Source organism: Vanacampus margaritifer, chromosome 14 (genome assembly GCF_051991255.1).
Source record: "Vanacampus margaritifer isolate UIUO_Vmar chromosome 14, RoL_Vmar_1.0, whole genome shotgun sequence".
Taxonomy (NCBI): domain Eukaryota; kingdom Metazoa; phylum Chordata; class Actinopteri; order Syngnathiformes; family Syngnathidae; genus Vanacampus; species Vanacampus margaritifer.
The window spans coordinates 11,962,513-11,988,354 of NC_135445.1; the positions used below are offsets into that span (position 1 = coordinate 11,962,513).

A 25,842-nucleotide genomic window follows, 5' to 3' on the forward strand; every position below is an offset into this window, starting at 1 on the left:
ATTTCCAGAGCCTATCCCAGCAATCGTTAATTTTTTAGCTTTTAAGTGTTTTTCTTAAATTTAATCCTGCAACTACTAGTACTGGTAAATAATAATTTAGCAGTCACTTTGTACATTTTAAATCAATTAAGGACCAAAGGCCATCGGAAAATGCGTGAATGCAGATGTGTATATGTTTGAAACAGTTGTTTAATAAATAAATAAAAAGTGTGAATGAGACGCCATCTTGTTTAGACTCAGCATGACTTATGATTGGATAATTGATGTCACATGACCAGGAGAGTTTCCCACCATGGCTGCTTCGTGACAAAACAGGTGAGGACAGCACCGCTAATGTTTGTTTCAAAAGATCTTTAGCTAAATTTAATTTGGTTATAATGTCACAAAGAAGATATATGTCAAATAATTTTATTGTACAAGAACATCATATGTATATTTCAAGCGTACTTTTTTTAAAATGGTGGAATATTTTTTTCAAAAGTAAAGTCATGATAAATGTGGCAAAGCCGTAGCTCTATTATAAGGTTAAAACAAAAGGAAGGGGGTAAGGACACTTTCCGTTCATTGAAATGCACTGGATTTAATTTGTGAGGATTATTTTGATTAGAAAATGTCGTTTGATTTCTGTAACAATCTGCCTGGTTTGTATGCGAGTCGTAGGCAAAAGCAATACAATACGCCATTTCACAGTGTAAAGCAGGCTTCCTCAATCCTGGTTCTCAAGGACCGGAGTCTTGCAGATTTTTACGTTTGCATACTCCAACACACCTGATTCCAATAATCAGCTCACCAGCCAGCTCTGCAGAATCCTGATAACGATCCTGATCTTTAGAATCAGGAGCGTTGGAGGACGAAAACCTCTAGAACCTGATAGACTCCGGCCGTTGATGACCAGGATTGGGGAAGCCTAAGGAAGCATTCGCATTGTGTACATTTCAGAAATGCCCGGATGGCTGTTCGGAATTGTCCATGAGTATGTTCAGCCATTAAAGTACATGCATTATAGCACACAACCAAGACTCTCTATACCAGGGGTGGCCAACCCTGGTATAGAGAGCCACAATCCAGCCTGTTTTCCAGGTTTCCCTCCTGCAGCGCAGCTGAATCTAATGATCAGCTAATCAGGCAGCTTTGCAGAAGCCTAATAACGATCCTGATCATGAACCAGGTGTGTTAGGGGAGAGAAACATGGAAAACAGGCTGGATTGTGGCTCTCGAGGACCAGGGTTGGCCACCGCTGCTCTATACAGTATTGTACGCCGTTGAGGCTAATTTTAGTTTGCTCATTAACATTCCACTAGAACAGGCAGTCAGGAGTCACCATCCTTTTTGACACTGAATACGTTTACATGCAAGTGACATAGCAGTCAATAACTCTTTCAAAACCCAAACATTGGCAATATTCAGGTTTTGAAAGGCCATGTAAAAATCTGGGGGGCACAGGGGCGCTCTGTCCCTTTTCCTTTTTGGGTCACCACAATAACATATTTTTGGAAGTGCAAGAACAATACAAGCTCCTCTGAGATTCAAACCCAGAACCTCTTGTCTATAAGTCAGACGTGCTCCCCGCTCGGGCTACTTTCTGATTATCAATACAAACCAATTACAAAGCACATTAAGAAGTGCTATGAAGATAAAAATGGTCAATTCTAATTGGAAATCCACAACAGTGAACACGTGCTCTTATGTTCCCGCACACACTGTAGATTAGAATTGTGTACAATTAATTGCTCTCTCGACTGTTGAATTGAAAACAGTGAGCTAATAATAATGGTTAAAGGAAAGATCAATATGGAAGGGAGAAGGGGATGCAGTTTTACCATTACTGTAGCATGGATGTTTTCTTTATTTTTATGATGCAAACATCTCTGAAGAAGATGAAGATGTGTAATCTGATGTTTGTGTTTCTTGAGTTAATACTTGTTTTTTTGTGTTCTTTTTCTTAAAGACTGAAAAATGACGGTTTCACCTGCGCTGCCTGGGAATGGTTTCTCCCACTATCCTGCAAGCCTTCCCTGAATGAGTCATCCAGCCGACCGCTCATTGGACGGGAGCACACCGTCCCGAGGGATTGCCTTGCAGTAGCAGCAGCAGCAGCAGCAGCAGCGGAGCGGCCTTGCTTCCATTCACAGAAATGTTGGTATGCCAACCTGCTCTTTCATTCACAGCCAGGACTATAAACATTGCCTTTTGTCCCTCCTTTCTTTTCCCTCTATTTAAATTAGCTTTTTTTTTTTGCTTTGTTTCCGAGGGCTGAAGGCATTTTTTCCTCCTGTCTTCTATATTTGCTATGTTAGGGAGGGAGACTGCAGTGCGAAATGCAGCAGAGTGAGCGAGAGCGGAAGCTGCTCATGAATGAGCGTCGCTCGCTCCCGTTCTAGAAGGCGAGAGGACATTTTTGACATGAATGGTCTGCGTTTGTGCGCGTGAGTGCGCTTTCTTCCCCGCTGCCACGGCGACCACGGATGTTTCATCATCATCATCAGCAGCAGCAGCAGCAGCACCGCTCTTAAGGAGACTCTCCTTTGCGCTTTTTCCTCTTCATTGACTCATCCTCGCCTGAGGAAGATGACGTCCATAGCGGGTTTATTTGGGTTGGATCATCCTCATCGCTGTAGTTGCCTTGTTTAAGATCCTCGTGTTCAACTTCATATTTATGATTAGGATGGGGATTTGAGTTTAGTGATGGATTTTCTTAAGTGTATTGAAATGGCTGACAAATCTAGTTTAGTCGAATTATGTTCTATTAACTGAATTTTACGCCCTCGGAAGTGAGTGTTTTAAATTGCTATAAAGCAGATCGATTAACCGCACCTTTCACCTCAGAAGAATGATTTATAAAAAGATATACATTTTTTGGATGAATTGAAACCATTACGGATAGATAATCAAGCTACCTCACATTACTCAATTGAAAATATATTTTTACAATGAAATAAATAGAAAATACTGCAACTATATTTAGATAAATGGTATCAACTCATTTACATTAAACAGTTGGAGGATTTTACGAACCGATTGTTGCTAGAGTGCTGTAAGTGGGAGTTTTTTTCCCCCTCTCCCCTCTGTGCTGCCCTCCCTCCAACAGGAAGTGATTTGCAGTGTTCAGCAAGCCTTTTGTTGAGAAGGTTTTCTCACATCAGTGAGTCATGCTCCAGCTCTGAGCTGGCAGGAAGGCAGCAGCCACTTCGATTCCGTCGCCATCACCTTCCACGCAGTTTGTGGATTTTCCCTTGGTTTTTGGGAGGCTCGAAATCACCATCATGGTTGTTGTTGTAAGCAGCAGTTGAAGCATCACCACTGGAAACCACGACGACGACCTCTCCATCCTCCTCTGCCTCCTACATGGATTTCCGCTGTGTTTTTCTCTCCAGACTGGATTGAAGCGCCGGATTTTAACAATCAGGAATCGAGAAAGGTGGCCTGCGATTGCTGTGAAACGTTTACCACTACCACCACCGTCTACACGTCTGCTGCTGCCATGTTACAGGAGTGGGTAATCATCGCGGCAAGGAGGCGGGCGGTGCGTGTCGCTTGAGGCGCCGTGAAAGAGCAGAGGCGAAGGGTATGCTTCACCGCACCAAATACAACCGCTTCAGGAATGAGTCGGTGACGTCCGTCGATGACATCGTCCACGGCCTGTCCATGAACCCCAAGGTGTCGGCCAGCCCCGAGACGCCTTACGCGCCGCCGGCCGACGTCCAGTCCTTACCCGCCGCCAACGCTCCCGGCGCCCCCGCTGCCTCTGCCGGCCACGACCACTCGGACGATGGCGGTACGCCCCTGTGCGCCCTCATCAACAAGGTGTCCAACCTGAAGTTCAGCAACTCGGGCAGCTTGCTCGGCATCAAGGGTCTGCCCTCGGCGGTCAAGGACCTGGCGGTGGCCAAGCTGCAGGGCGGCGGCGGTTCGGGTTCGGGCCCCGGAGTGACGACAGCAGGGGCGGCAGCCTGCCTGTCAACGCCGGAGCCTGCCGCCGGCATGAGCAAGAAGAACAGGCTGGATGAGCTTCCACCCGGCGGCGAGGACTGGAACCCTGGCTGTGGCGGCCCAATGGGCAAACTTTTCAGAGGGTGGCTGCACTCTAGTGAGAAGATCTCTGGGCCAGGAGTGACGTACATCGTTAAGGTATGTGGTGAATGTTGGTCACCAAACATCCATGCATCCATTTTTTTTCTTTTTACATGCACATTCATGTTTGTCTGTTTACATTGGAGCAAAAGGCCAACTACACCCTTTATGTGTCGTTAATCAATTGCAAGGCACTCGCAGACATACAACCAACATCCATCCATGAACTCACCCACAATCCTGTTAAATTGCTGACAAAATGCAGACGACACCCTGGATTGGTTGCCAGACATGTCATATCAAGGACAAACGTACTGGTCGCCAGCAGGAGTTGGAATGGCACAATAAAACAAGATTTAATATTTATTCTAACAATACCAGTATCACCATACAGTGATATTGAGGGTGGGGTGTGAACATGATACAGTAATTCACAGAATCTATGTAATTATTGCTTTTTGTGAAGATATGGATATCATAAATAATTGATATTTTGGGAGAATGGGGAGAAAGATTTAACAGTTATTTGATATATATGCTATTGGAAGAAAAATATCATGATACTGGTGGCTCTTTTGTGAATTGAGGCCATTGATTGGGTAAGCTATGTGAACCACAATCAGATGGCAAAGTATCGATACCAGGTATCGGTATCAGGCTAATACCACATCTTAAAGGTATCGGTACACACGACGGGGACCGATACCAGTATCGGCCACCATCTTGTAGCCAGGAACTAGAAATGAGAAGAATAGAAAATTGCCATTAATTCCTTGCAATTTTAAGGAAAAATGCTATATTGGGATATATAGGTTGCTTTTTATGTATCAAAAGTACTAGTGTAAGGATAGACCGCAGATTATCGGTGCCAATACTCAGCATTGGCCTTTTTGAAAAATCATGCAGCTGATAACAGATCAATTTAAAACTGTGTTAACATCAAGAAACTAGTTATTTAAATTTCAGTTAACTTTATAAGAGGTGCTTCTAATTCTGGGACCTCTCTGCATATTCTTTTTTTTATTTGAAATTAAGGTAAGTAAAAATTGATAACATAACATAATAAAATTTAATTTAGAAATTTTGCCGCCAATATTTTCCCTTTTAGTCAAAAATGAATGTCCAAATATCAGCCTCCTTGTCTACTAATAACCGGTATTGGTATCGGCTCTGATAAAATAAAAAAATAAAAAAAAAACATAATTCTGACTCTATACTAGTGGTATTGGTACTTGGTATCGGTGACTACCTGAGTCGAGTACCTACATATCGGGGCTGAAAAAGTGGCATCGAACATCCCCACCGGTACACCTGGTTGACTGTCATTATCAGCCACCATATCAGGAAAGCCTCCTGTAGAAGGTCATCTGTGGGTGATATTTGCACTGTGTAGTGCTTTTGTAACCATGCCGACGACTTTATTCCCCCGTGGGTTGTGGCGGTAACAGCAGGGGTAAAAAAAAAAAAAAAGAAAGAAAAAAAAGACAGCATCTTATGTCAACGCCAAGCATACATCATTCGAAAGAAGCACACGTTGGTGCCGAGCTGTGAATGTCATCATGCCGGCAATGAGTCACCGGCGGGACTGATGATGCCGATGTGTGAAATGAATAGAAAATGTGTGTTGTTTTTTTTATCCCCCCATTTTTTACACTGAGATTTTCCTTTCCTCTTGTTTTAATGTGCGTAATGCAACATGAGAGAACAGTGACAAGTTGTCACATAAAGTGTCTGTCTGCCGTGTCACATTAACCATATTAAGGCCAGACAGCGTCAATGAACGCGGCTACCATTTTGGGCTTTAGGTCCTGTGAGTTCAACATCGCTTCAAATTAGCATCACATGGTCGCCCCCTCACCCATCATGTGCCATTAGTGTCAATAGACATTGATGTCATTCGCAACATGCACATCAATGAATCCCTTTATGGCAGGCTTTCACAGCTCAGGACCGCTAAACAGACGCTAACGTTGAAAAATACCTCACCTTTAGCCATAGCATTGACACAAAACACTTGGATTTATTGTAAATGCATTTGTACAAATAAAGGCCTCCACTAGCCCTGGTGCAGTGACAAAAACTAAACATAAAAAAACAAACTAGAAAAATTCCCGCGGATATTTTGAATGGGACTGCTGACTCTTGTAATTGAGCTGAACAGTTTAAAATTTAAACCACTGGAATCGGTCAAGAAATGTGGAAGTTAACCATAATCAACATCAACTAAAGTATCTCACTGTCCCTTTAAGAACGCACACACATTTGACTCGGAGACGTCACGCACCCACATTCCATTCATATTGTATGAGAGACGCACCCCTCGAACAAAAGCCTCTCACGACTTAACAGTTCAAGATACAGATTCAAGAAATGGCTCGTTAGAACGGCAAGGGTTTGGGGAACACGAGCATGTTCTAATTTTTTTAATTGGATGAAAAATGAAAACTTATGATTCATCAGAAATGAAGAGGAAAAAGGAGGCGAATTTAACATGGAAAAGATAGGCGAGTTAGTCCGACTTCTCCTCGCTTAAAGGGAAAATAAAGGTACTAAATGACACCTTAGCCAAATAAAAGTTAGTTTGTCTGAAAGAGACTCGTCACTACGAAATGTGAGAATTTGATGTCTAGAGAGCAAAGATTGTGGCCATGGTGACGAGTTGAAGTGAAACTTTTGCAAATAGAAGTAGACTTTTTTTTGTTCCCGCCACTCAAAGCCTAATTGCTCCACAGAGTGTGTTAGAAGGCTATATCACTCACTGTCTTTGAACCCGCACAGGGGGGAGAGCTTTCATTCCTTAAAATAAATTTCGACACTGAGCTAAAGATGGGAAAAATTGCTACAAAATGAGCTAAAATTCATATCGGCCGGACAACGTATGCGCGAGCAGCGTGTCTTGGAAAAAGGTGCTTGATCTGTAATTTGTTCCCCCTTTCTCCATTCATTTCCTATGGGAGTTTTTTGGGAATTGCGTCGCCATGGTAACTCGGAATTCCTAGAAAAGTAATGCCGCACCGAGTCAGATCGAGCCGCATCGTTTGATACCTCATTTGTCCCGGTGCGATCTACGATACGGGCCGCATTTTTGTGGAAAAATCTGGGGATTTTCTAGGGTGGAGCGTAATATGTGCTGCTTTCAGCAGTCCCATAACTAGCAAACCTGCTCTAAAAACGAATTAAAACTAACTGAATTAAAAAAAACAAAAGCCAAAACGGAAAGAAAAAAAAGCTAACTGTAATCATCATCTGACCATCTTCTGGCAATCCGGCCGCCACTTTTTAAATGATCTTTTAGCGACGATAACGGCCAACTTGAGCAGCGAGGGGCGGAGGAAATGTTTTTGTTTACAGACCCGACGATGAATGCAACGCTTATCATCAGCACAAAGTGTTCCCGGTCTGTGCTCTGTGTGAGTAGGTGGCTGCTAATGAAGAGGATTACAGGAGGATCTCATGAGGTGTACTAACACTGCAGAATTCAATATACTGTAGACGCTGGTTTACGTAACTCCGTAGTTTATCACTAAGACAGTGATGAAGTCGTAATTACAGCAAAAATTTGTATGGAAAATACTTCGAGGCCATCGATATAAAACAAAGAGACAACTTTCTTCACTGTAGAAACTAGTTCCCTTTACATAGTTGGCAACCTTGAAATTTTGCATGTCAGATCTGTGTTAATAAATATGAGAGCAGAGCCTTTTTATTTGATTGAAATTTAAATGTATTTATATATTTATTTATTTCCACACTTATTTTGATATGTATTTTTATTTTTTGTCATTTTTATTATTATTATTATTTTTTTAAATTTTATTTTATATATGTGTATCAGTTTAATTTTTGAAATATATTTTTATATCTGTTTTTATTTCCATATTTATTTATGTATTTTTAATTTTGGCATTTTTGGTCCACCACTTGTTAAAACAACCTGTAAATAGTGCAAAAATAAATAACCAAATAAAAAACATACCACTTTAATATTCTCACTAACTGAATTTGATGTAAAGTCTTGTAACGACTTTCTGTTCCTTCTTTCCAGTATCTGGGTTGCATTGAAGTGCTGCGATCAATGAGATCTTTAGATTTCACCACACGGTCTCAAATAACAAGGTAAGTCCATATTTTATTTTTATGACTTCACCTTAACCTGTAATTCCGCATTGTACTGTACTGAGGCATCAACAATAGCCATTGCCCAGCTCTCCACACCAGCATGTCTACAGCAGTCGAGTTGCAATTAGAACCTTTTCAAGTCCAGTTTTGTTTTCACACCGTATTGTGCACGCCTCTATTTATATCCGTGCAACTATTGAACGACAAGTTGATGATTCACTTTGTGTCGTGTCCACTTTTCTGCTTCACTTGCATTGATGTCAGCTGGCAAGGACGCACACTTGTCGCGTCCCGCATTTCTAGAATGTTGCATCCAGTGCTTTGCAAATAATCTCTCTCCCTAAACTAACAACACTTTTTTCTTCTTTTTTATTATTATTATTATTAATAAGCCTCATTTCAAGGTATCGGTACTCGTGACGGTGGCCGATACCGTTATTGGCTGCCCTCTTGTGGCTGTTTTTTTACGGTCAGGCACTAGGAATAAGAAATTTGAGGAATAGTAAATTGCCATTAAGTGTATGCAATTTTAAACAAAAATGCTATATTGGGATATATTGGCCCTTCTTTAAAAGTATCTGTCAGTTTTTGGGGGAGAAATTTTTAGGTATCAAAATTTTTACTAGTGGTATTGGCTCCTTTGTATCAGTATCGAGGACTGAGTACTCGTACTGGTAGGCTATCAGTCTGAGAAAAGTAGTACTGAACGTCCGTCATAATTGTCAATTTGATTACATAATATTCATATATTGATACAATTGTCCCTCTATCCCTCCAGGGAAGCCATTAGCTTGGTTTGTGAGGCTGTTCCAGGGACCAAAGGAGCTCTGCGGAAGCGAAAGGTACGTAGGAGTGCAGAATGACTCCGAGGGTGGGGTCAGCAGCAAGGAGGGGGCGGGGGCAGGTTCGAGGAAAGGGATGAGGAACACAATAGAGGGCAAGAAGAGCAGATGGGAAGGAGTGAAGGGATCCTGGAAGGTCAAGAACGGAAGTAGTGAGGAAGGCAAAAAGCTGTGGAAAAAGGAGGCAGTGAGTCACGCAGTCACGTATGCATATGAATGTTGGCGAGGAAAAAAAAAACATCATTAGATATTCATTTAGAGTCTATTTATAGCATCATGGCCCCTGCCCGTCGCCTTCCTCTCATCCTTCCTGTCCGGAGAACACGTCCTGATAACGAGAGCAGAAAAATGATGAGACACACGCAGCACCGTGTGTGCGTCTGTGCGTGCGTGAGTGTGTGCGCGCACGTGAGCGCAGGGGCATGGCATGCTGCATCCCACACTGTATTAATTGCACACGATTGCTGAATGACTCACATAGCACACGCTATCTGCACTGGTTGTGAAACGAAGCGTCAATCTGCACTCTGTAGTGTTCGTTCAAATGTTTGTGGAGATAAAAAAAACAATACCCGTTGCTCTATTTCATGTTATTTCACATTAGTTCACATTATTTGGCTGTGGACGAAAATTATTATTTTTTTAAATCCATGACGACGTCATCTGTCAGAACTCTCTAGATCACTTTTGGCTAATTTTATCTAGCCTTCTATTCATCAATAACTTCACAGTCGGCCGTTATCAGCCATGTTTGTCCGCTTTTGAACCTGTTCTAAATAGTGCTCTAATGCAACGATTCCCAAACAGTGTTTTCAGATTTTGTGATATTTTTCAAGTTTTTTTTCTAATGTTAATCGTTTGCCATGTCCCAATAAAGGGTTGGAAACACTATTCTAAGGGGAATTAACATGCTATGTTTTTTTTGTATTCATTTTGTGTGTCAGCCACCATCCAAAGCTCTGTCCAGCATCCTGGGGAAGAGCAATCTGCAGTTTGCCGGCATGTCTATCAACTTGAACATCTCCACCAGTAGCCTCAACCTCATGACGCCGGACTGCAAACAAGTAAGCCGGGAAACCCATCGCCTGCATGAGATTGCATATTTATGCCACTGTAATTGGCAACGTGACAAGATTTCTATAAAAAGTGACAGTCTCTCAAAATGCTGAGTGTGGAATGGCTACTTATAAGATTTTTGAAAATCGCATGATGGGTTCCAGACAATTGAGATTTTTATGTCGGAAGAAACTTGACTTTTTGCGGAATGGTTTTATGCAATTGTTGCCTTTTAGAGAATCTGCCACCCCCGAAATAAAATAAAATAAAATAACTCCTTCATGCCACTAAAATCCTCCCTAAGGATTTTTGAAGCTCTCATTGCATGAATTCAAAGATGGTGGCTAATTCAATGCTACTTTAATTCTGAGCGTGTCGAGTCACATAGTTGACATTTGACCACTGCTTGTCTTTCATTGGTTGATCCAGTTCATACCTTTTGTGGTATAAAGGACTCAAGATAAAATAAGGTAATACTTTATTGAGCCCCAGTGGGGAATTTCAAGGGTTAAGGCAGTACAGGGTAAAACAGCACACAAATAGAGATGGCCAGAAAACAAAATAAATAACATTTGTTTTATTTACAATTACTTTTTTTGTGTGAAATGACAAAAATGAACATGTGCCAAATTTACCTTGCGGAGGACATGGCCATGTTGCACTCCACAGCCTCCCCTTTTCTGCAGCGCCCCATTTTCTTGCTACCTTCTATCTTCTGTTGAACAATAAGAGTCACCTTCCTTTCAAAATGAAAATACAGCATTTCCTTCTTTTCCCGGGTCAGTGCGGCTTGTTTTGCACAGTTGCTTCCACCTACAGTAATTTACAAGTTGGGGAAAAATACAAAACTGAAATTGTATTAAAAGCTTTAGCTAAGATGCTAAAATGGTGCAGTATAGTCTTATGCATGGCTTCATCCGATTTGAAAATGGCTGTCCTGTGGGTGAAAGTAATGCGTCTTGATAAGTGGGTGGCCTCACATGTTACCAAATATGAGTGGTAAAATGCAAAATTGACACGCGCAGATAAAAAATAAAATAAAAAAAACTCAATCTGCACCAAATGTATTTGGTGCTTGTCCCAGTTTAACTATAACTAAACAAGCAAAGCATGCCTTGTCAAATCATCCTGATGACCATAAAACTGTCCATACAGTAACGACTTTGTCTCCTTTTGAAAATAATTTGGTCTGATTTGTTGAAAGCTACAGTCTCATTCGTAACAAGATTAGAGAGCAGCTGTGTCCTCTCGAGACGTCTCAAACCAGCGTTAAAAAAAAAACTAAAAAAAAAACTAGGCGTGTTATTCTTAGTTGAATCATAGTCACGCTGTTTACAAGCAGTAAGAACATTTCTTTCCCTGCTGTATTGTTTTATTGTGCAGATCATAGCCAATCATCACATGCAGTCCATCTCCTTCGCATCTGGTGGCGACCCTGTAAGTACCTCATACATTGACGTGCATCGTTTCTTATAATGCACTTCTTACAATGATTCTGTCCGTCTTTCAGGACACAACAGACTTTGTGGCGTATGTGGCAAAGGATCCTGTTAACAGAAGAGGTATAAATTAGGTCCTTCAACCATTGCATTATGCCCATTATTATAATTATTTTATAATGTAATAATTTCCTGAATATGTTATAAATTAATCCAAAACGTAATAAAAGCAAGTAATGTAATTTCACCAATAATCTAATAACACATCCTGACTGAAATTTAATTTTGCAATGTGCAAGACATGACATATCAACACAAGTAAGCGATATGCTTTGTGAATGGGACGTTAAGGGGGAGCCAATTGCGGGTGCAAATGCACAGCAATTTATGCATTCATACTGGATTTGGCCCTTAACTCATTCACTGCCACTAGTTCTATTAGTTGAACATTCTTTCCACTTTTGTTAACAATAGTATGAAAATCTAGATTTTTTTTTATTGTACATTTAGAACAGATAAGAAATTTGTGATTAATTGCGAGTTAACTAGTGAAGTCATGCGATTAATTACGATTAAAAACTTTAATCGCCTGACGCCCCGAATTATTCATAATCTTTTCTTTTTTTTTTTATTCATTCACTGCCATTGACGGCTATAAACGTCAAAAATTTATTTGAATTTCTATTAGTTTAACATTTTGTCCCCACTTTTGTTAACAAGAGTATGAAAACCTAGAATTTTTTTATTGTACATTTAAAACAGATGTAAAAAATTTTTATTAATCGTGAGTTAACTAGTGAAGTCATGCAATTAATTACAATTAAAAAAAATTAATCACCTCTTGCCTTTTAATTTTTAATAATCTTTTTTCTTTTTTAAGAAAAAAAAGAAAAGAATTTATGGCAGTAAATGAGTTAATGTCCGATCCTGTTGTCGCTCTCTAGCGTGTCACATACTGGAGTGCTCGGACGGGCTGGCCCAGGACGTCATCAGCACCATCGGCCAGGCCTTCGACCTTCGCTTCCAGCAGTACATGCAGTGTCCTTCCAGCAAGCCTTCCTCCACACATGACAGGTGAGTCCTTTTGTGTTCACACTGCAGGTCATTGCAATTTTTGTTTTTGCCCGTCTGTCATGTGTATTACATTTTTTTTTCTCCATGCAACGTGAACAGTACAATTCCGATATTGATCCGGGTGTGCACTTGCGTGCAGGGTGTTCAACGTGGAGGAGTTGCCGTGGACGGAGGAGGAGGAAGAGTCCGCGGAGCATCCGTACTACAACAACATCCCCGGGAAGATGCCGCCCCCTGGAGGCTTCATCGACGCGCGGCTGACCAATCAGAATGCGCCCTCAGACGGCAGCCAGGTGTGTCATTTAGTAGCACCAACTCCAATTGCTGATAATCAGGTACAGGCATACCAGAATGCAAATTGTCTGTTTGCCTTTAGACGGGATCGAACTCTGTGGATCAGAACTACTACCAAGGGCGGCATTGTGGAGAAAACTGGCCAGAGGAGAGAAAGTCTATCTTGATAGAACAAGGTAGAAACATTTTTAAAAAATTTCCACATCATTTTTTCTGCTTATTTTTACTCAGTTGACATGTTAGGAAACAAAACTGTCCAGGACAATTGTGCTTGTATTTTCTCCACTTTTTCATTCTGAAATATTGGATGTTAATGTAAATCTTGGAGATAATGGCAGAGCAATGCCATCGTGATTCATTTCGATTTTACCATTGCTATGACTGTTCCTCTCCAGGGTCCTTGGATATAAGCAACGAAAGCAAAGGTCCGATGACAAAGGCGGGAGAGATGCCCACTTACATGAACACCCAGCAGATCGACGAGCAGGTCCTGGCGGCGCTGCAGGCCGAGGCGGAGCACGTGACTAAGGGCATGGCGGCCACGGCGAGGGAGAACCCTTCGACGGATCTCTTTGACATGAGTAAGTCGTTCATGGTGTTGTTTAAAGGGCACACGTTTAGCATTTTTTCCCTCTGTACTTGTGTATAATAGCCGATTTGTTGGTGTCGTCCTATCCGAGTGAATAATATGAATGAATAAAGATTCAAAAGATACCAATAAAGTTAATAGGGCTGGGTATTGGTTCTAATTTCCTTACTCAATTCGATTTTGCACTGCAAAATCTGAAATCTTAAGTAAGATATAATTTCTTAAATTTAACCTAAATTTGATTAATTTACTTTGACACGTTTTTTTTGTTTTGTTTTTTTACTTAAAATGAAATTGTCAGACAAGATCATTGTGTTTATTTTAAGATAATTATGACTTAATTATTTCTATTTGATCAAGCAGTCTTTCTTGGCATTGAGTGTTAACAGCCAGTTTTAAGTACTGTGAGTCTTCAAACAAGAATTTCCCACATTTTAAGATGGCAACTAACAAAGACAATAAAAATGGGACCTGTTACCTCCCTGCTTGACACTCAGGGGAACTTATCCAAGCTATAAAAAAATAAAAAAAAAATAAAAAAACTTTTGTATTTTAAGAAAATAGTTCTATTTATTACAGCTTGAAAAAAGTCAACATTACTTGTTTTTACTTTAAAGAAAAAACTATTTTCAAGACCGCTGTGGTTGAAAAGGGCCTAGTATTATTATTTTTTTCTTCAAAATCTTACAGGTAAATTGAAATAAAATGTTCTTGTTCTGTAAGCAGATAATTTTGCTTATCTGAAGTAATAATTTTCCTATTTTACTATATTTTTTATTATTTAATTTTTTTTTTTTTTTGCAGAGTGATTCACAAGAGTTCAGTTTAATTCAATTTAGATTTTTTTACGGTTCGATTCACTTGAATCCAATATTGATTAATTATGAAATTTCAATTATTTTTTAATATAAAGGACATGATTAAAAACTCCACAAACATTAAATTCCAAATTAAATTTTTTGGAAGCTGTAACTGATAAATGATTTAGTTTATTAATGTAAGTAACCACTTAAGTGTTACACAAACCTTGACATCAACAAAGATGAGATGAAAATATTTTCATCATACAGCTCTTTGGTTTTTCTTTATTTAAGACAAAAAAGGTTGTCTTATCAGACACGTCACAACTGTCAGTTTGACAGCTTGTGAGGAAGACGGCAGTCGACGCCGAAACTAGTAAAGGTAAATGAAAACCTTTTTTGTTTTAAAAAGAAAAAACAAAGGACTGTATAGATTTGAAGACAATAACTTTTTTAACCATTTTCCTCATTTTAATATAATAATTCAAAATATTCTAAATTGTCTTAAAGTGCAATAAATTATATATATATATATATATGTGTGTGAACAGTATATTTCAATAAAAGAGTAAGATACAAAAAAATGGCCCTTAAAATTCTACTTTCTTATGAATTTATGAGAAAGAGATTAAAATAATCGATTATTTTAATCTATTTTTTCATGGTTTTATGAATAAATGTCGGTCTCGAAAAGGAAAACATTCTATCAATTATTCAATTAATTTTATTGTTATTATGGTTATTATTTTTTTTTCGTTTCGTTTCGTTTTTCGTTTAAATCTCTTTTTAACTACTGGTTAAGTAAATATAACTGACTGATTTGTTTGTGAATCAAAGTTCCACTCTACATTAATTGCACTAATCCCTCCACTCTTACCTTGACCGACTAACTGAAGCTTGTATGTACCTCAAATTTTGGCTGGCAATACAAAGCAAAAAAATAAAAATAAAATTACAATCTATTGCAATTATTGTATGTCTGTTTTCCATCAAATGCACCCTTTTACAAATTGTTGTAAAAATATAATAAGTGTCCTTGAATGAATATCGAGCAGAACCCTTCGAGGATGCCATCCAGTCTCAGCCGCAAGCGCCCTCGCAGGTATCCGCCCTGCACAAGGCGACGTCGGTGGACAACTCCAGCCCGCTGCTGGCGCGCTCCATCGCCTTCCGGGCGCAGGAGGAGCTCGAGGGCCAGGCGTGGTACCGCGGCAAGATGAGCCGGCGGGACGCCGAAAAGCTGCTGCACGATGACGGCGACTTCCTGGTGCGCAAGAGCGCCACCAACCCGGGCTCGTACGTGCTGACCGGCATGCACAACGGGATCGCCAAGCACCTCTTGCTGGTGGACCCTGAAGGCACGGTGAGGATCACAACAACAATGCAAATACTATAATAAAAAAAACAAATAATAATAAGAAATAAGACATATTGTCAGACGTGCTAACCATTCACTACCGTGCTGCCTTCCGCCAAAACTTAATCTCATTCTTTCTTTTTTTAAAGGTTCGGACGAAAGATCACGTGTTCGACAGCATTAGCCACCTGATTGGCCATCACCGTGACAACAACCTGCCAATCGTGTCTGCGGGAAGTGAACTATGTCTGCTGCAGCCGGTCGTATGGAAGCAGTGACCCGGCACTCGCCACGTGGGAACGGGAAGCTCCGAACTGTCTTTCCTGTCGTCTCAGAAACTTGAAGCGTGAGGGAAGATGCTTAAAAAAAAAGTCTATAGCGCTCGGGTGACGCTGGGGGAAAAAAAGAATATTTATTATAGAACTGTTATTTTATCGTGACGACTGAAATGCTATATTTTTGCGAAGACACAGTATAGGACACCCATGATATATTGATTTGATGTTTCAAACGATACGATATAATATGTTCTTGTAGTTTAGACAAATCCTGGACCAGAATATTTTAGAGTACGAAAGCTACAAATGTTACTTTTTGTCTGCCAAGCACAACCACATTTCTACTGACAAACCAACAAAATGCCACAGCCCCAAACTCAAAAGCGGTTTCTCAAGGAGGAAAAATCCGCTTTGTTGTAGTCGGAATGCCAACACGCATCCCTAATAGTGTTCCCCGTGGTTTGAAAGATAATTGTTTTCTTGCGGGGCCACACTGAAAACACACAAAATATATTATTAAAATGAGGAAAAAGTTCTAATATTACCAGTCTTTATGAAGTCATGCCATTTTCAGAAAAAGGCTTAAAGTTTTGACGATAAAGAAAAGTTGCAGTGTCTGGTTTCATCTCAAGGGGGCAGACATTTTGACACTTGCTGTCAACGAACGTCACATGACCAAAAACAGAGAACCTATCAAACCTACAGTATCACAAACTTAAACGTTATACTCATGAAGTGAAGACGTTTTCTTTAATATTATGATATAGTCATAATACTACGACTTTATTTATGCGGGATGTAGCAGCCCCAATCCCACCCCTCCACCCCCGCACAAGGATAAAACTTAACTGATGATTTGTCGTTTTATTTTTATCGCCATGAAGTCACCAAATCACCGTAAGAGCTGAAACATAGCTCATGCAAACAATCAAAACTATGTACATGTAGAAATACATAAATGCTAACAAACAAATTATTAAACAAAACGTGCCCTTTGCCTCTTCGGAGGGGCTACCAATACAAAAAAGGACATTCCTCGACGCTGCTCAGCAAACGTTTCCAGTGTCCTTACGCTATTAAGCTACCTCAAGTACAAAAGGCACTAAAACGGAAATGACTCTTCAAAATAAAAGCGTTAGCACAAAACAGGAAGTGACTATTTACACTGTAAATTTCAAAATAAAATACAATCAATGTTCCGGTAAGAAGATGTAGTTATGGTTATTTACACGGGATGTATTTAAAATTAATCAGTGTAATAGTCTCTTGTTGTTTTTTTTTCTTTTAAGAAATAATTTTTTCCTTCATTTTTTTTTTAATGACATTATTGTTGTAAAATTAGAACTTTATTCTCATTACAACTTATTTGTAAGGTAAATGTGTATTTGATTCAGCTTTTGTTACAATTCTCTCTCTTTTCATGTAAAATTAGGCCTTCAGACTTTTTTTCTTATTTTGAAATGTTATGAGAGGAAAGTCGTAACGCGGGGAAAAATTTGTAAGGCCGCAAAAGTAGTTGTAATATTGTTTTCATATTAAGAATAAAAATGTTATTAGAATAAAGGCCAAATACTGAATATAATCTTAATGATGAATATAAAGAGAAGTTCTAATGGTCCAAAAAATGAACCCTAGCAACTCTCATCAGCTTTACTAATTTATTCTTAACTAGGTCTTTATTTCTCTAATATTACAAGAATGTATAATCCTAATATTATTATAGTGTCATGTAATGACGATTCTTGAAAAATTCTGACTTTTCTCCCCATAATATTAGAACCTTATTCTTATAATATTAATAAGCCTAGTAAAATTAAACTTCATTCTCATCTTAGGCTACAATGTTTTAGGTGAGGTCATTAGGCAATTACCTAAACTTTTGACTAGCCACCTTTACAAAAATATTTTACTCAGTTTTTCTTTCTTGGGAAACTATGACTACATAAAATCACACCAATTCTCACAATTTTAGAACTACTTGCAAGTCAGTTCTAACCAAATCAATGTTTTTTTTTTGTTTTGTTTTTTACAATATTTCCACTTAATTCTCTCTCACACCTAATACTTCCGTTTCCTCACCGGGTCGCATGACTTCTAAACGTAATGTCGTCGATGCCCTTTCAGCGTGTGTAAAACACTGTAAAATAATCCCACTTTAATTTGCACGATTTGGATTCTTTTGTAGCTGTTAGTGATTGGTTCAGAGTGGCTTTGATCACATTGTTTTAAACACTACTAGGTTGTGACTATTTTAATGACCACACGTGAATAGCACAATCACAACGTCATTTGCTTTCTCACCAAAGACGGAAGAAAAAGAAGCAGGCCCTCCTCTCGGTTAGAATTTAGCCTCATTTCCTCGCAATAGTAGCAAAAACATGATTTTTCTTTTCTCGGCCCATTAATGGCAAGTGAACGGGGTGCGTTCAAGTGCAGTCGAACCAAAATTAGCATGCGTTTTCACTGGGTTTTGATGAGACTGATGCAATGTGATGCCTGTATTTTGCTGCAAGGGGAGAGTGTACGTTATACGTTTGTTATTTATTACATCCAATCAATAGAATTGGCTGGTGTTGGGGAAGCCTGGAAACAATCAAGTTTAGGATGGGAATTTTAGGGGGAAATAATCGACGCGGGGCACTTTTCTTAATTATCGGATGTATATTTTGTTTTCTGTTTAGTTTTTTTCAATGTTAATTTGTAACTGGTATTTTTTTAACACACACACACATATATATATATATATCTATATATATATCAGAGGCACTTTAAATGGTGGCAAGTATGCGCTTATGATTGGTTAATTCATAACACGGCCACGTTGCAGTTACGGTGTTTCACTTCCCTTCTCAAAAAAAGATATTCAAATAATCACGTCACATAGGTTGCATCAAAAGTGGAAACGTTTTTAAGTGGTTTATCTTGGCATTTGAAGAGGGGTGTGTAGACTTTTTGTATTAACTGTATACAGCATGTTTTTTCTCCTTTTCTCCCCCCTCCCCTCACCCCTTTGCAGACTGGCCTGACGTTTTGTTTTGTAAAAGTGTCCAACTTTGAAACTTGCTTAGAATTCAGCAAAATGGATTCTTGTTTGTTTTTTTTTTCATGTAATTTTGAATAAAATAATCCATGTTGCCATAATTTTGAAAGAGACAACCGAAACAGGTTTAAATAATGAAAATCACACCACTTCAAACACCTTAAGATGGACAGTGACGATATGAGGAGAAAAAAAGAAGTTAAAAATTTGGATCTACAACATGTTTGAATTCTTTAATCCCTAGACGAAACTAGAGGCAAATAGAACACATCTTTCTTCAGTTGATAAAAATGTGCCTTTTCTTTGTACAAACTACTGGATGTTTTAGTTTTGTTTTCCCTTCAAAGTGCAATAGGTGATGTTCAATATGGAGCATGCCTGTTCTCCACTTGTGGAGCTCTCGTGTTTTGGCCCTGCTGCGTGTTGCTGCTTGACACCTCACTCCCTCTCTTATTATTGTTCTTATTATATACTTGGAGTATAAATGTCATGTTTATTTTCCCCACATTTTACAACTAGAATCACATAAGAGGTCACTATTTTTTGGAACAGTAAATGGAGAAAGCGATAGAAATGAGGACATAAAAACTAAAAGTCCAGATGATGTTTACAGATTAATCTTTTGGTTGTATGGTTTCACATTATTCTGTATGACTGTTGGCAATAAAACCGTGAATGTGTAGAACCTCTGCTTTCTGGTACAGTATATTTGTTTAAAAAAAAAAAAAAAACACAAACTAACCATTCAGATTGCTTTTGGTTTAAAAAGTATTATGATTAACATTTTAATAATTAAACTATTTTATTTTTACACTTATTTAATTTAAAAAATATATTTTTATTCTATGTATGTTTGTTTTCATTTAAATTTAACATTTCCTGTACTATTTAATTTATATTTCTTTAAAGTCATATATATATATATATATATATATTCAATCATGTTTTTGTTTTACATTTAACTTTTATCTTTATCCATATTTTTCTATTAGGTCTAATTTGTATTTATTATGCTATTTTTAAGTCATTTCTGTTATATATTTAATATTTTTTTATTTTATTCCAATTTTATCTGCATTGTTTTGTTTTATTCCTTTATTTAAATGTATTATTGTTTTATTAGATTTGTAGTATTGAATGTTTATTTTATTGAGTCTTCAATTTTTTTTTTTTTTATGTTTTTCCGCGATGTATATGTAATATTGATATTTATTTGTTTATTTTTGACAGAAAAGTTCTACATGACCACATTGTAAGTCAGGTGAAGTTTATTTTCTTCCATAAAGAAGACTTTTAAGGCTGGCCCTGAATGCATCACATGGACGATTTGCGACCTCTGCTGGCCACATGAGGTAATAGCCTCTGTTTTCGCTTCACATGCACGTAAAAACACACATGCTTCTCAGGGGTGTAGCTTCATGCTTTAAACGTTACTTAAGATTAATTTGGTAAAACAAAGAAAAAGGTTATCCACAGAAAAATGTGCAGTATTAAAGAATATTTACTTCCGTCAACAACCAGCAGGTGGCAGCATCGCACCAACAGCCATGCCTTACCATACTGCAGCTCCTTTCATTCAAGCATGATGCTGTGGAGATGTACAAAGTCATAATTAGTGCAGAACGAGTATAATAAATAAGCTGTGATTGTTTCAAACAATCACGACAATAACGCTACATTAGGATTGCGATTACTGGAACATACTGACAGCGGTTCCTTTAGATCTCAACCATGACTGCATTTAAACTGTAGTTCTTAATGCAAGAGATTCCTATTTAGTGTCTATCTTTTTGCGCCTACTATTAAGTGATCTATCTTTATCACGATGCATGTGCAGAAAATACAGGTAAACAAGATAGAAACAGAAGTGGCCCGGTGATCCCGGCAACAACTTGATATGGCAGAGAATACTGCAGTATTTCATTCATTGATCATTTTAATCTATATGCATGTAAGGCCTGATTTTGATCTGCGGTTGTCTGATTTTGTGCCTTTACGCCTCAACTGAGTCTGTCAAATGTCTGATTTGAATCTGATTCTTTGCCGAGGATACCCAAATTCACGTTGTTTTCCCCCCTCCTGCTTTTATTGTAGGTGACTCACAAAGACAAACCATATCTGATCACTCTCCACCAGCCACTCTGATATATGTCAAATTTTTATCAGCTCATATTTGAGACCTGGTTCTGATCTGAGGTAATATGATTTTTTTCTCCCCTTCCAACGTGTCACTGACTTGCAATCGTAGGCTGTTTAATTTCTGTTTCCACTGCAGTCACTTTTGATTCATATCAGATTTTTATCCAAGTCCAATCCAGGTCTGGTTTGCATCCGAGGTACTTTTCAGTGATTTGATCAATCCTGTTTACACTGCAGTCACATTGGCAAAAATCAGTTTCATATCTATTTTTAATCCACAGAGACTAAAGCCTGATTCAGATTGTGGGTATCCGGTTTGATCTGATTTCATGCATTTTTCCTCTACTGTTTGATAACACCTAAACTATATCTATAGCAATCCATTTACACTGCAATCACTTTACTGGAAATAATTTTAATCCTGTCAGGATCAAAACCTAATTTTGATCCGTGAATATCTGGTTATGATGTTTTCAGTGACTCACGAAGACCATCTGGATCTGATCAATCCCGTTTACACTGCAGTTACCTGGGAAAGAATCTGCTTCATATGTGTTTTTAATCCAGATCAATTCCGTTTACACTGCAGTTATCTGGGAAAGAATCTGCTTCATATCTGTTTTTAATCCAAATCAATCTTGTTTACACTGCAGTTACTTGGGAAAAATTCTGCCTCATATCGGTTTTGAATCCAGATCAATCCCATTTACACTGCAGTTACCTGGGAAATAATCTGCTTCATATTTGTTTTTAATCCAAATCAATATTGTTTACACTGCAGTTACTTGGGAAAAATTCTGCCTCATATCTGTTTTGAACCCAGATCAATCCAATTTACACTGCAATTACCTGGGAAATAATCTGCTTCATATTTGTTTTTAATCCAAATCAATCTTGTTTACACTGCAGTTACTTGGGAAAAATTCTGCCTCATATCTGTTTTGAATCCAGATCAATCCCATTTACACTGCAGTTACCTGGGAAAAAATCTCTGCTTCATATTTGTTTTTAATCCAAATCAATATTGTTTACACTGCAGTTACTTGGGAAAAATTCTGCCTCATATCTGTTTTGAACCCAGATCAATCCCATTTACACTGCAATTACCTGGGAAATAATCTGCTTTATATTTGTTTTTAATCCAAATCAATCTTGTTTACACTGCAGTTACTTGGGAAAAATTCTGCCTCATATCTGTTTTGAATCCAGATCAATCCCATTTACACTGCAGTTACCTGGGAACAAATCTCTGCTTCATATTTGTTTTTAATCCAAATCAATATTGTTTACACTGCAGTTACTTGGGAAAAATTCTGCCTCATATCTGTTTTGAACCCAGATCAATCCCATTTACACTGCAATTACCTGGGAAATAATCTGCTTCATATTTGTTTTTAATCCAAATCAATCTTGTTTACACTGCAGTTACTTGGGAAAAAGTCTGCCTCATATCTGTTTTGAATCCAGATCAATCCCATTTACACTGCAGTTACCTGGGAAATAATCTGCTTCATATCTGTTTTTAATCAATTAAGACCAAGGCCTGATTCGGAGCCAGGATTATCAGGTTTTCTGATCTGCTTGCATGCATTTTTCCCCTAGTGTTTGATATCGCCCAATAACAGGCTATAATCTATATCAATCCGTTTCCACTGGAAATAATTTGAATCCCCATGGGATTGAAACCGAATTCTTTGTCTGCGAATGTCCTATTCTGATGTTTTTTCTAGAGATAGAAATCAGAATAGGGTCGCTTTAACCATGTAGAGTAAATAGTTTGTAAATCTGATTCCTATCCAAGTGCCCCAGAACCCGTTTGGGATTTAAAAAAGGTCCAGTTTCCAACGGTCCCAGGTCAAGATTTGGACAGGATGTGCCTCACAGTCAAGGTGCCTTTGTATGTTTTTGTCACTTCTTAGTGTGAAGACCGCCTCTCACTCGGTCCCGTCATTCTGTAGGAAGTTGTCAGCATCAACCCCGCTCGGCCTCGCAACCCCCGACACCTTCCCGGGTCCGGAGTCCGCCTCTGCGTCCGGCCCCGCCTGCTTGCTGCCCTGCTGGTTGTGATTGTGGTTGTTCTGGCTGCTCCACGACTTGCTCCGGCTCCGACTCGCCTCCAGACATTGCCTGTTCCCGCTGCCCGGCGTCGAGGTTTTTCCCCGGTAGCAAAGACAACAAGCCAAACCCAGGAAGGCCCGTCGCATCTCGCGGCTGGCCAGCGTGTATATGACGGGATTCATGGCCGAGTTGAGCACGGCCAAGCCGATGAACCAATCAGCCTTGTACAGGATGGGGCAGCGCCGTCGCTGCTCGCACGCCACGTCCACCAGGAGCAGCACGAAGATGGGCGTCCAGCAGGCGATGAAGACGCCCACCACGATGATGACGGTGCGCAACAGCGACATGGCGTGCTCCGAATTGCTATGCTTGCTCACCTTGCGGCTGCTGGACTTGACCAGGATGTAGATGCGGGCGTAGAGCACCGACATGGCCAGGAGCAGCGCCATGAAGATGGTGATGCAGAACGCCACGTACTTCTTGGAGTACAGCGGCAGCACGGTGGAGCAGTCGGGGAGGTCGCCGATGCAGTTCCAGCCCAGGATGGGAAGCGCCCCGAAGCAGATGGCGATCAACCAGCACGTGCCGATGAGAAGGAAGACTCTGTAGTTCTTGTTGGCGTCGTAGGGCCTCATTTTAATCATGGTCAGGTGGCGCTCGATGGCGATGGCCAGCAGGCTGAAGATGGAGGCGCCCAACGCCACGAACATGCTGCCCTCGCGCACGAACCAAAGGGCGGGCGACAGGTGCAGGGTCCTCTCCCCGGAGAGGAGCAGGTTGACCAGGTAGGCCACGCCGGCGAGCATGTCGCACAGCGCCAGGTTGCCGATGAAGAAGTACATGCGGTTGTGGAAGCGGTGATTCCGCCAGATGGCCACCAGCACCGTCAGGTTCTCCAGCACGATGAAGCCGCACACCACCAGGAACAGGAGGGTCTTGGTGTCCGGGGTGCCCGTTCCCGCACCCGCGTCCACGCTGGGGCGGTGCTCCAGCTTGCCCGTGTAGTTGTAGTGCAGGTAGATGTGAGGGTCGATCATTTTGGCGTCGGCGGGAGTTCAGGGGTCGGCTGTTGGGAGCACACGCCAAGAGAAGTGATGCTTCCACTCAGATACATTTTCCCACTTCCTGTTTGCATGCAGAAAGCTTTGAAGGTTTACAGTACAGCCGCGTGAGACTTTTAAATGAAAAGCAGACGGATGGCGTCCAGCAGACTTACCAGAAGGACTTTGAAGGCTTCAGTTGATCCAAATGTGAAGTGCAAACATGACATTTAGCTTCAGTTTGGTTTGGAAGTCAAAGTCCCGGTTGACAAACTTGCCCGATCCCCTCTGGCTCCGCACAGCGCGCACCATCGCAGCCGTTTTTTTTTCTTCCTCCTCTTCCAAACTCAAGAGTTGACGTCGGCGGGCTGGAAGTCACACCCCTTCTTCCCTATGCCCTCCCTTCCTCATCCCCTCCCTCACTTTTATCCTCCCTCCTTCCTTGAGTGCATACATTGAGGTTTGCTTTCATTCGTCTTGTATCGACTCTGGCAACCACTTTTTATACGTGTATGTTTCTTTAAATGTATACACAGGGCGCCCCCTTCCCTCTCTTCCATCCATCCAATCCATCCATCCGTTTACGTATCACATATCAATCTGTCGTTCCTCATTCATTATTTATCAGTTCGTTTATCTATGTGTCCACCAAGTGTCCATTAGTCCACCCATCTTTATTCGTTGGTCCGTCCGTATTTTTATTCATCATCCATCCATCAACGGTTGTTTGGCATCCAACCAAAGTTTTTTTTTTTCGACCACTAGTTCATCTTTTTAACCATCCGCTCATCATTACCTATTTTTCATCAGCCGCCAACACATCATCCATTCATCCTCTCACTTACCTTATCATCCATCATCAATAATTAAACCGTTTGTAATTGTTTCTCACCCGTCAATTATACATCAAGTCATCTTGTTATTAATCAAAAGAGGTGCAACAAAATAGATTGGGGTCTAAATAATTGTTTTTTGATTTAACTGGACTTCCTTTTGAATAAGTACATATCGAATTATATTTTTTTGGAGAGTTCACACCAAGTATAAATCGGTTTAATGTTGCTGATGATTTGTTATTTTCTTTCCATTTAATAGAATAATGTAGATTGGAGAGCTTTATCGTGTTGTTAAATATTTCAACCAAATTGTAATCTTACTGAACCAAACCAAATCGAATTATTTATCAAGATACGTATCAAATTCTCTTTTATGGAAAATGCACACCCCTACCTCGAACCTATCCATTCACCCATCCAACATCTACGAATTAAGCAGTCATCCATCCGTGTCTTTCAATCCATCCGTCCTGTGGAGGGTCAAGAGGCAGGCGGGAATCTGCGGTGAACAAACAAACTGAACTACACACAAAGTTGAAGTGAGCTAAGTGACAGTTCAACACAAATGACATTTACTGTACATAATGACAGTTCATAAAAAGTAAAAGCTCCTTTTTGCTTTTTCTTGCTGACTCTTTGTTTTAATTTGTTTTAATTTTTTGCTCGGGATGACTTCCTACACACAGCCCAGCCTCCTGGCATACGACTGGCTGCCCACGAGAGGAGACATTTTGAGAGAAGGGAGTTACTTTAAAGGGGCGAGCTCATCCTTTTGTTCCTGGTCTTCCTGACCTGACCTCATGTCCAGGA

The 25,842-nt window shown here is 39.8% G+C and overlaps 2 protein-coding genes across 10 annotated transcripts; one reads left to right on the forward strand and one right to left on the reverse strand.

The window, feature by feature from the left end:
• Positions 1-265: 265 nt before the first annotated feature.
• shc3 (SHC (Src homology 2 domain containing) transforming protein 3) lies at positions 266-19,648 on the forward strand. 9 transcript variants are annotated; one of them, XM_077542553.1, is made up of 15 exons: positions 266-315; positions 1,949-2,140; positions 3,375-3,418; positions 3,491-4,128; positions 8,117-8,187; positions 8,969-9,032; positions 9,977-10,096; positions 11,472-11,525; positions 11,599-11,650; positions 12,472-12,601; positions 12,741-12,894; positions 12,978-13,071; positions 13,291-13,476; positions 15,316-15,647; positions 15,791-19,648. In XM_077542553.1, the coding sequence occupies exons 4-15, from the start codon at positions 3,568-3,570 to the stop codon at positions 15,917-15,919; spliced, it is 1,947 nt and encodes a 648-aa protein (XP_077398679.1). In that variant the 5' UTR covers positions 266-315; positions 1,949-2,140; positions 3,375-3,418; positions 3,491-3,567; the 3' UTR covers positions 15,920-19,648. The 9 variants fall into 9 exon arrangements, with proteins under 9 accessions (XP_077398679.1, XP_077398681.1, XP_077398674.1 ...); XM_077542555.1 differs by having other exon boundaries at positions 1,949-2,136; XM_077542548.1 differs by having other exon boundaries at positions 2,298-4,128.
• Positions 19,649-22,448: 2,800 nt separating this feature from the next.
• Positions 22,449-24,482, reverse strand: s1pr3b (sphingosine-1-phosphate receptor 3b). The gene is made up of 2 exons (XM_077542505.1): positions 24,373-24,482; positions 22,449-24,222 (listed from the first exon to the last, which is right to left on the reverse strand). Exon 2 carries the CDS (start codon positions 24,191-24,193, stop codon positions 23,033-23,035), a length of 1,161 nt encoding a protein of 386 aa, XP_077398631.1. The 5' UTR covers positions 24,194-24,222; positions 24,373-24,482; the 3' UTR covers positions 22,449-23,032.
• Positions 24,483-25,842: the final 1,360 nt, after the last annotated feature.

Excerpts from the sequence above, each read along its gene's own strand:
- shc3 (XM_077542548.1), top strand. The coding sequence starts at position 3,568 with ATGCTTCACCGCACCAAATACAACCGCTTCAGGAATGAGTCGGTGACG. Across the intron at positions 10,097-11,471 it reads TGACGCCGGACTGCAAACAA|ATCATAGCCAATCATCACAT; the intron begins GTAAGCCGGGAA and ends TTTATTGTGCAG. Across the intron at positions 12,602-12,740 it reads CCTTCCTCCACACATGACAG|GGTGTTCAACGTGGAGGAGT; the intron begins GTGAGTCCTTTT and ends ACTTGCGTGCAG.
- s1pr3b (XM_077542505.1), bottom strand. The coding sequence starts at position 24,193 with ATGATCGACCCTCACATCTACCTGCACTACAACTACACGGGCAAGCTG.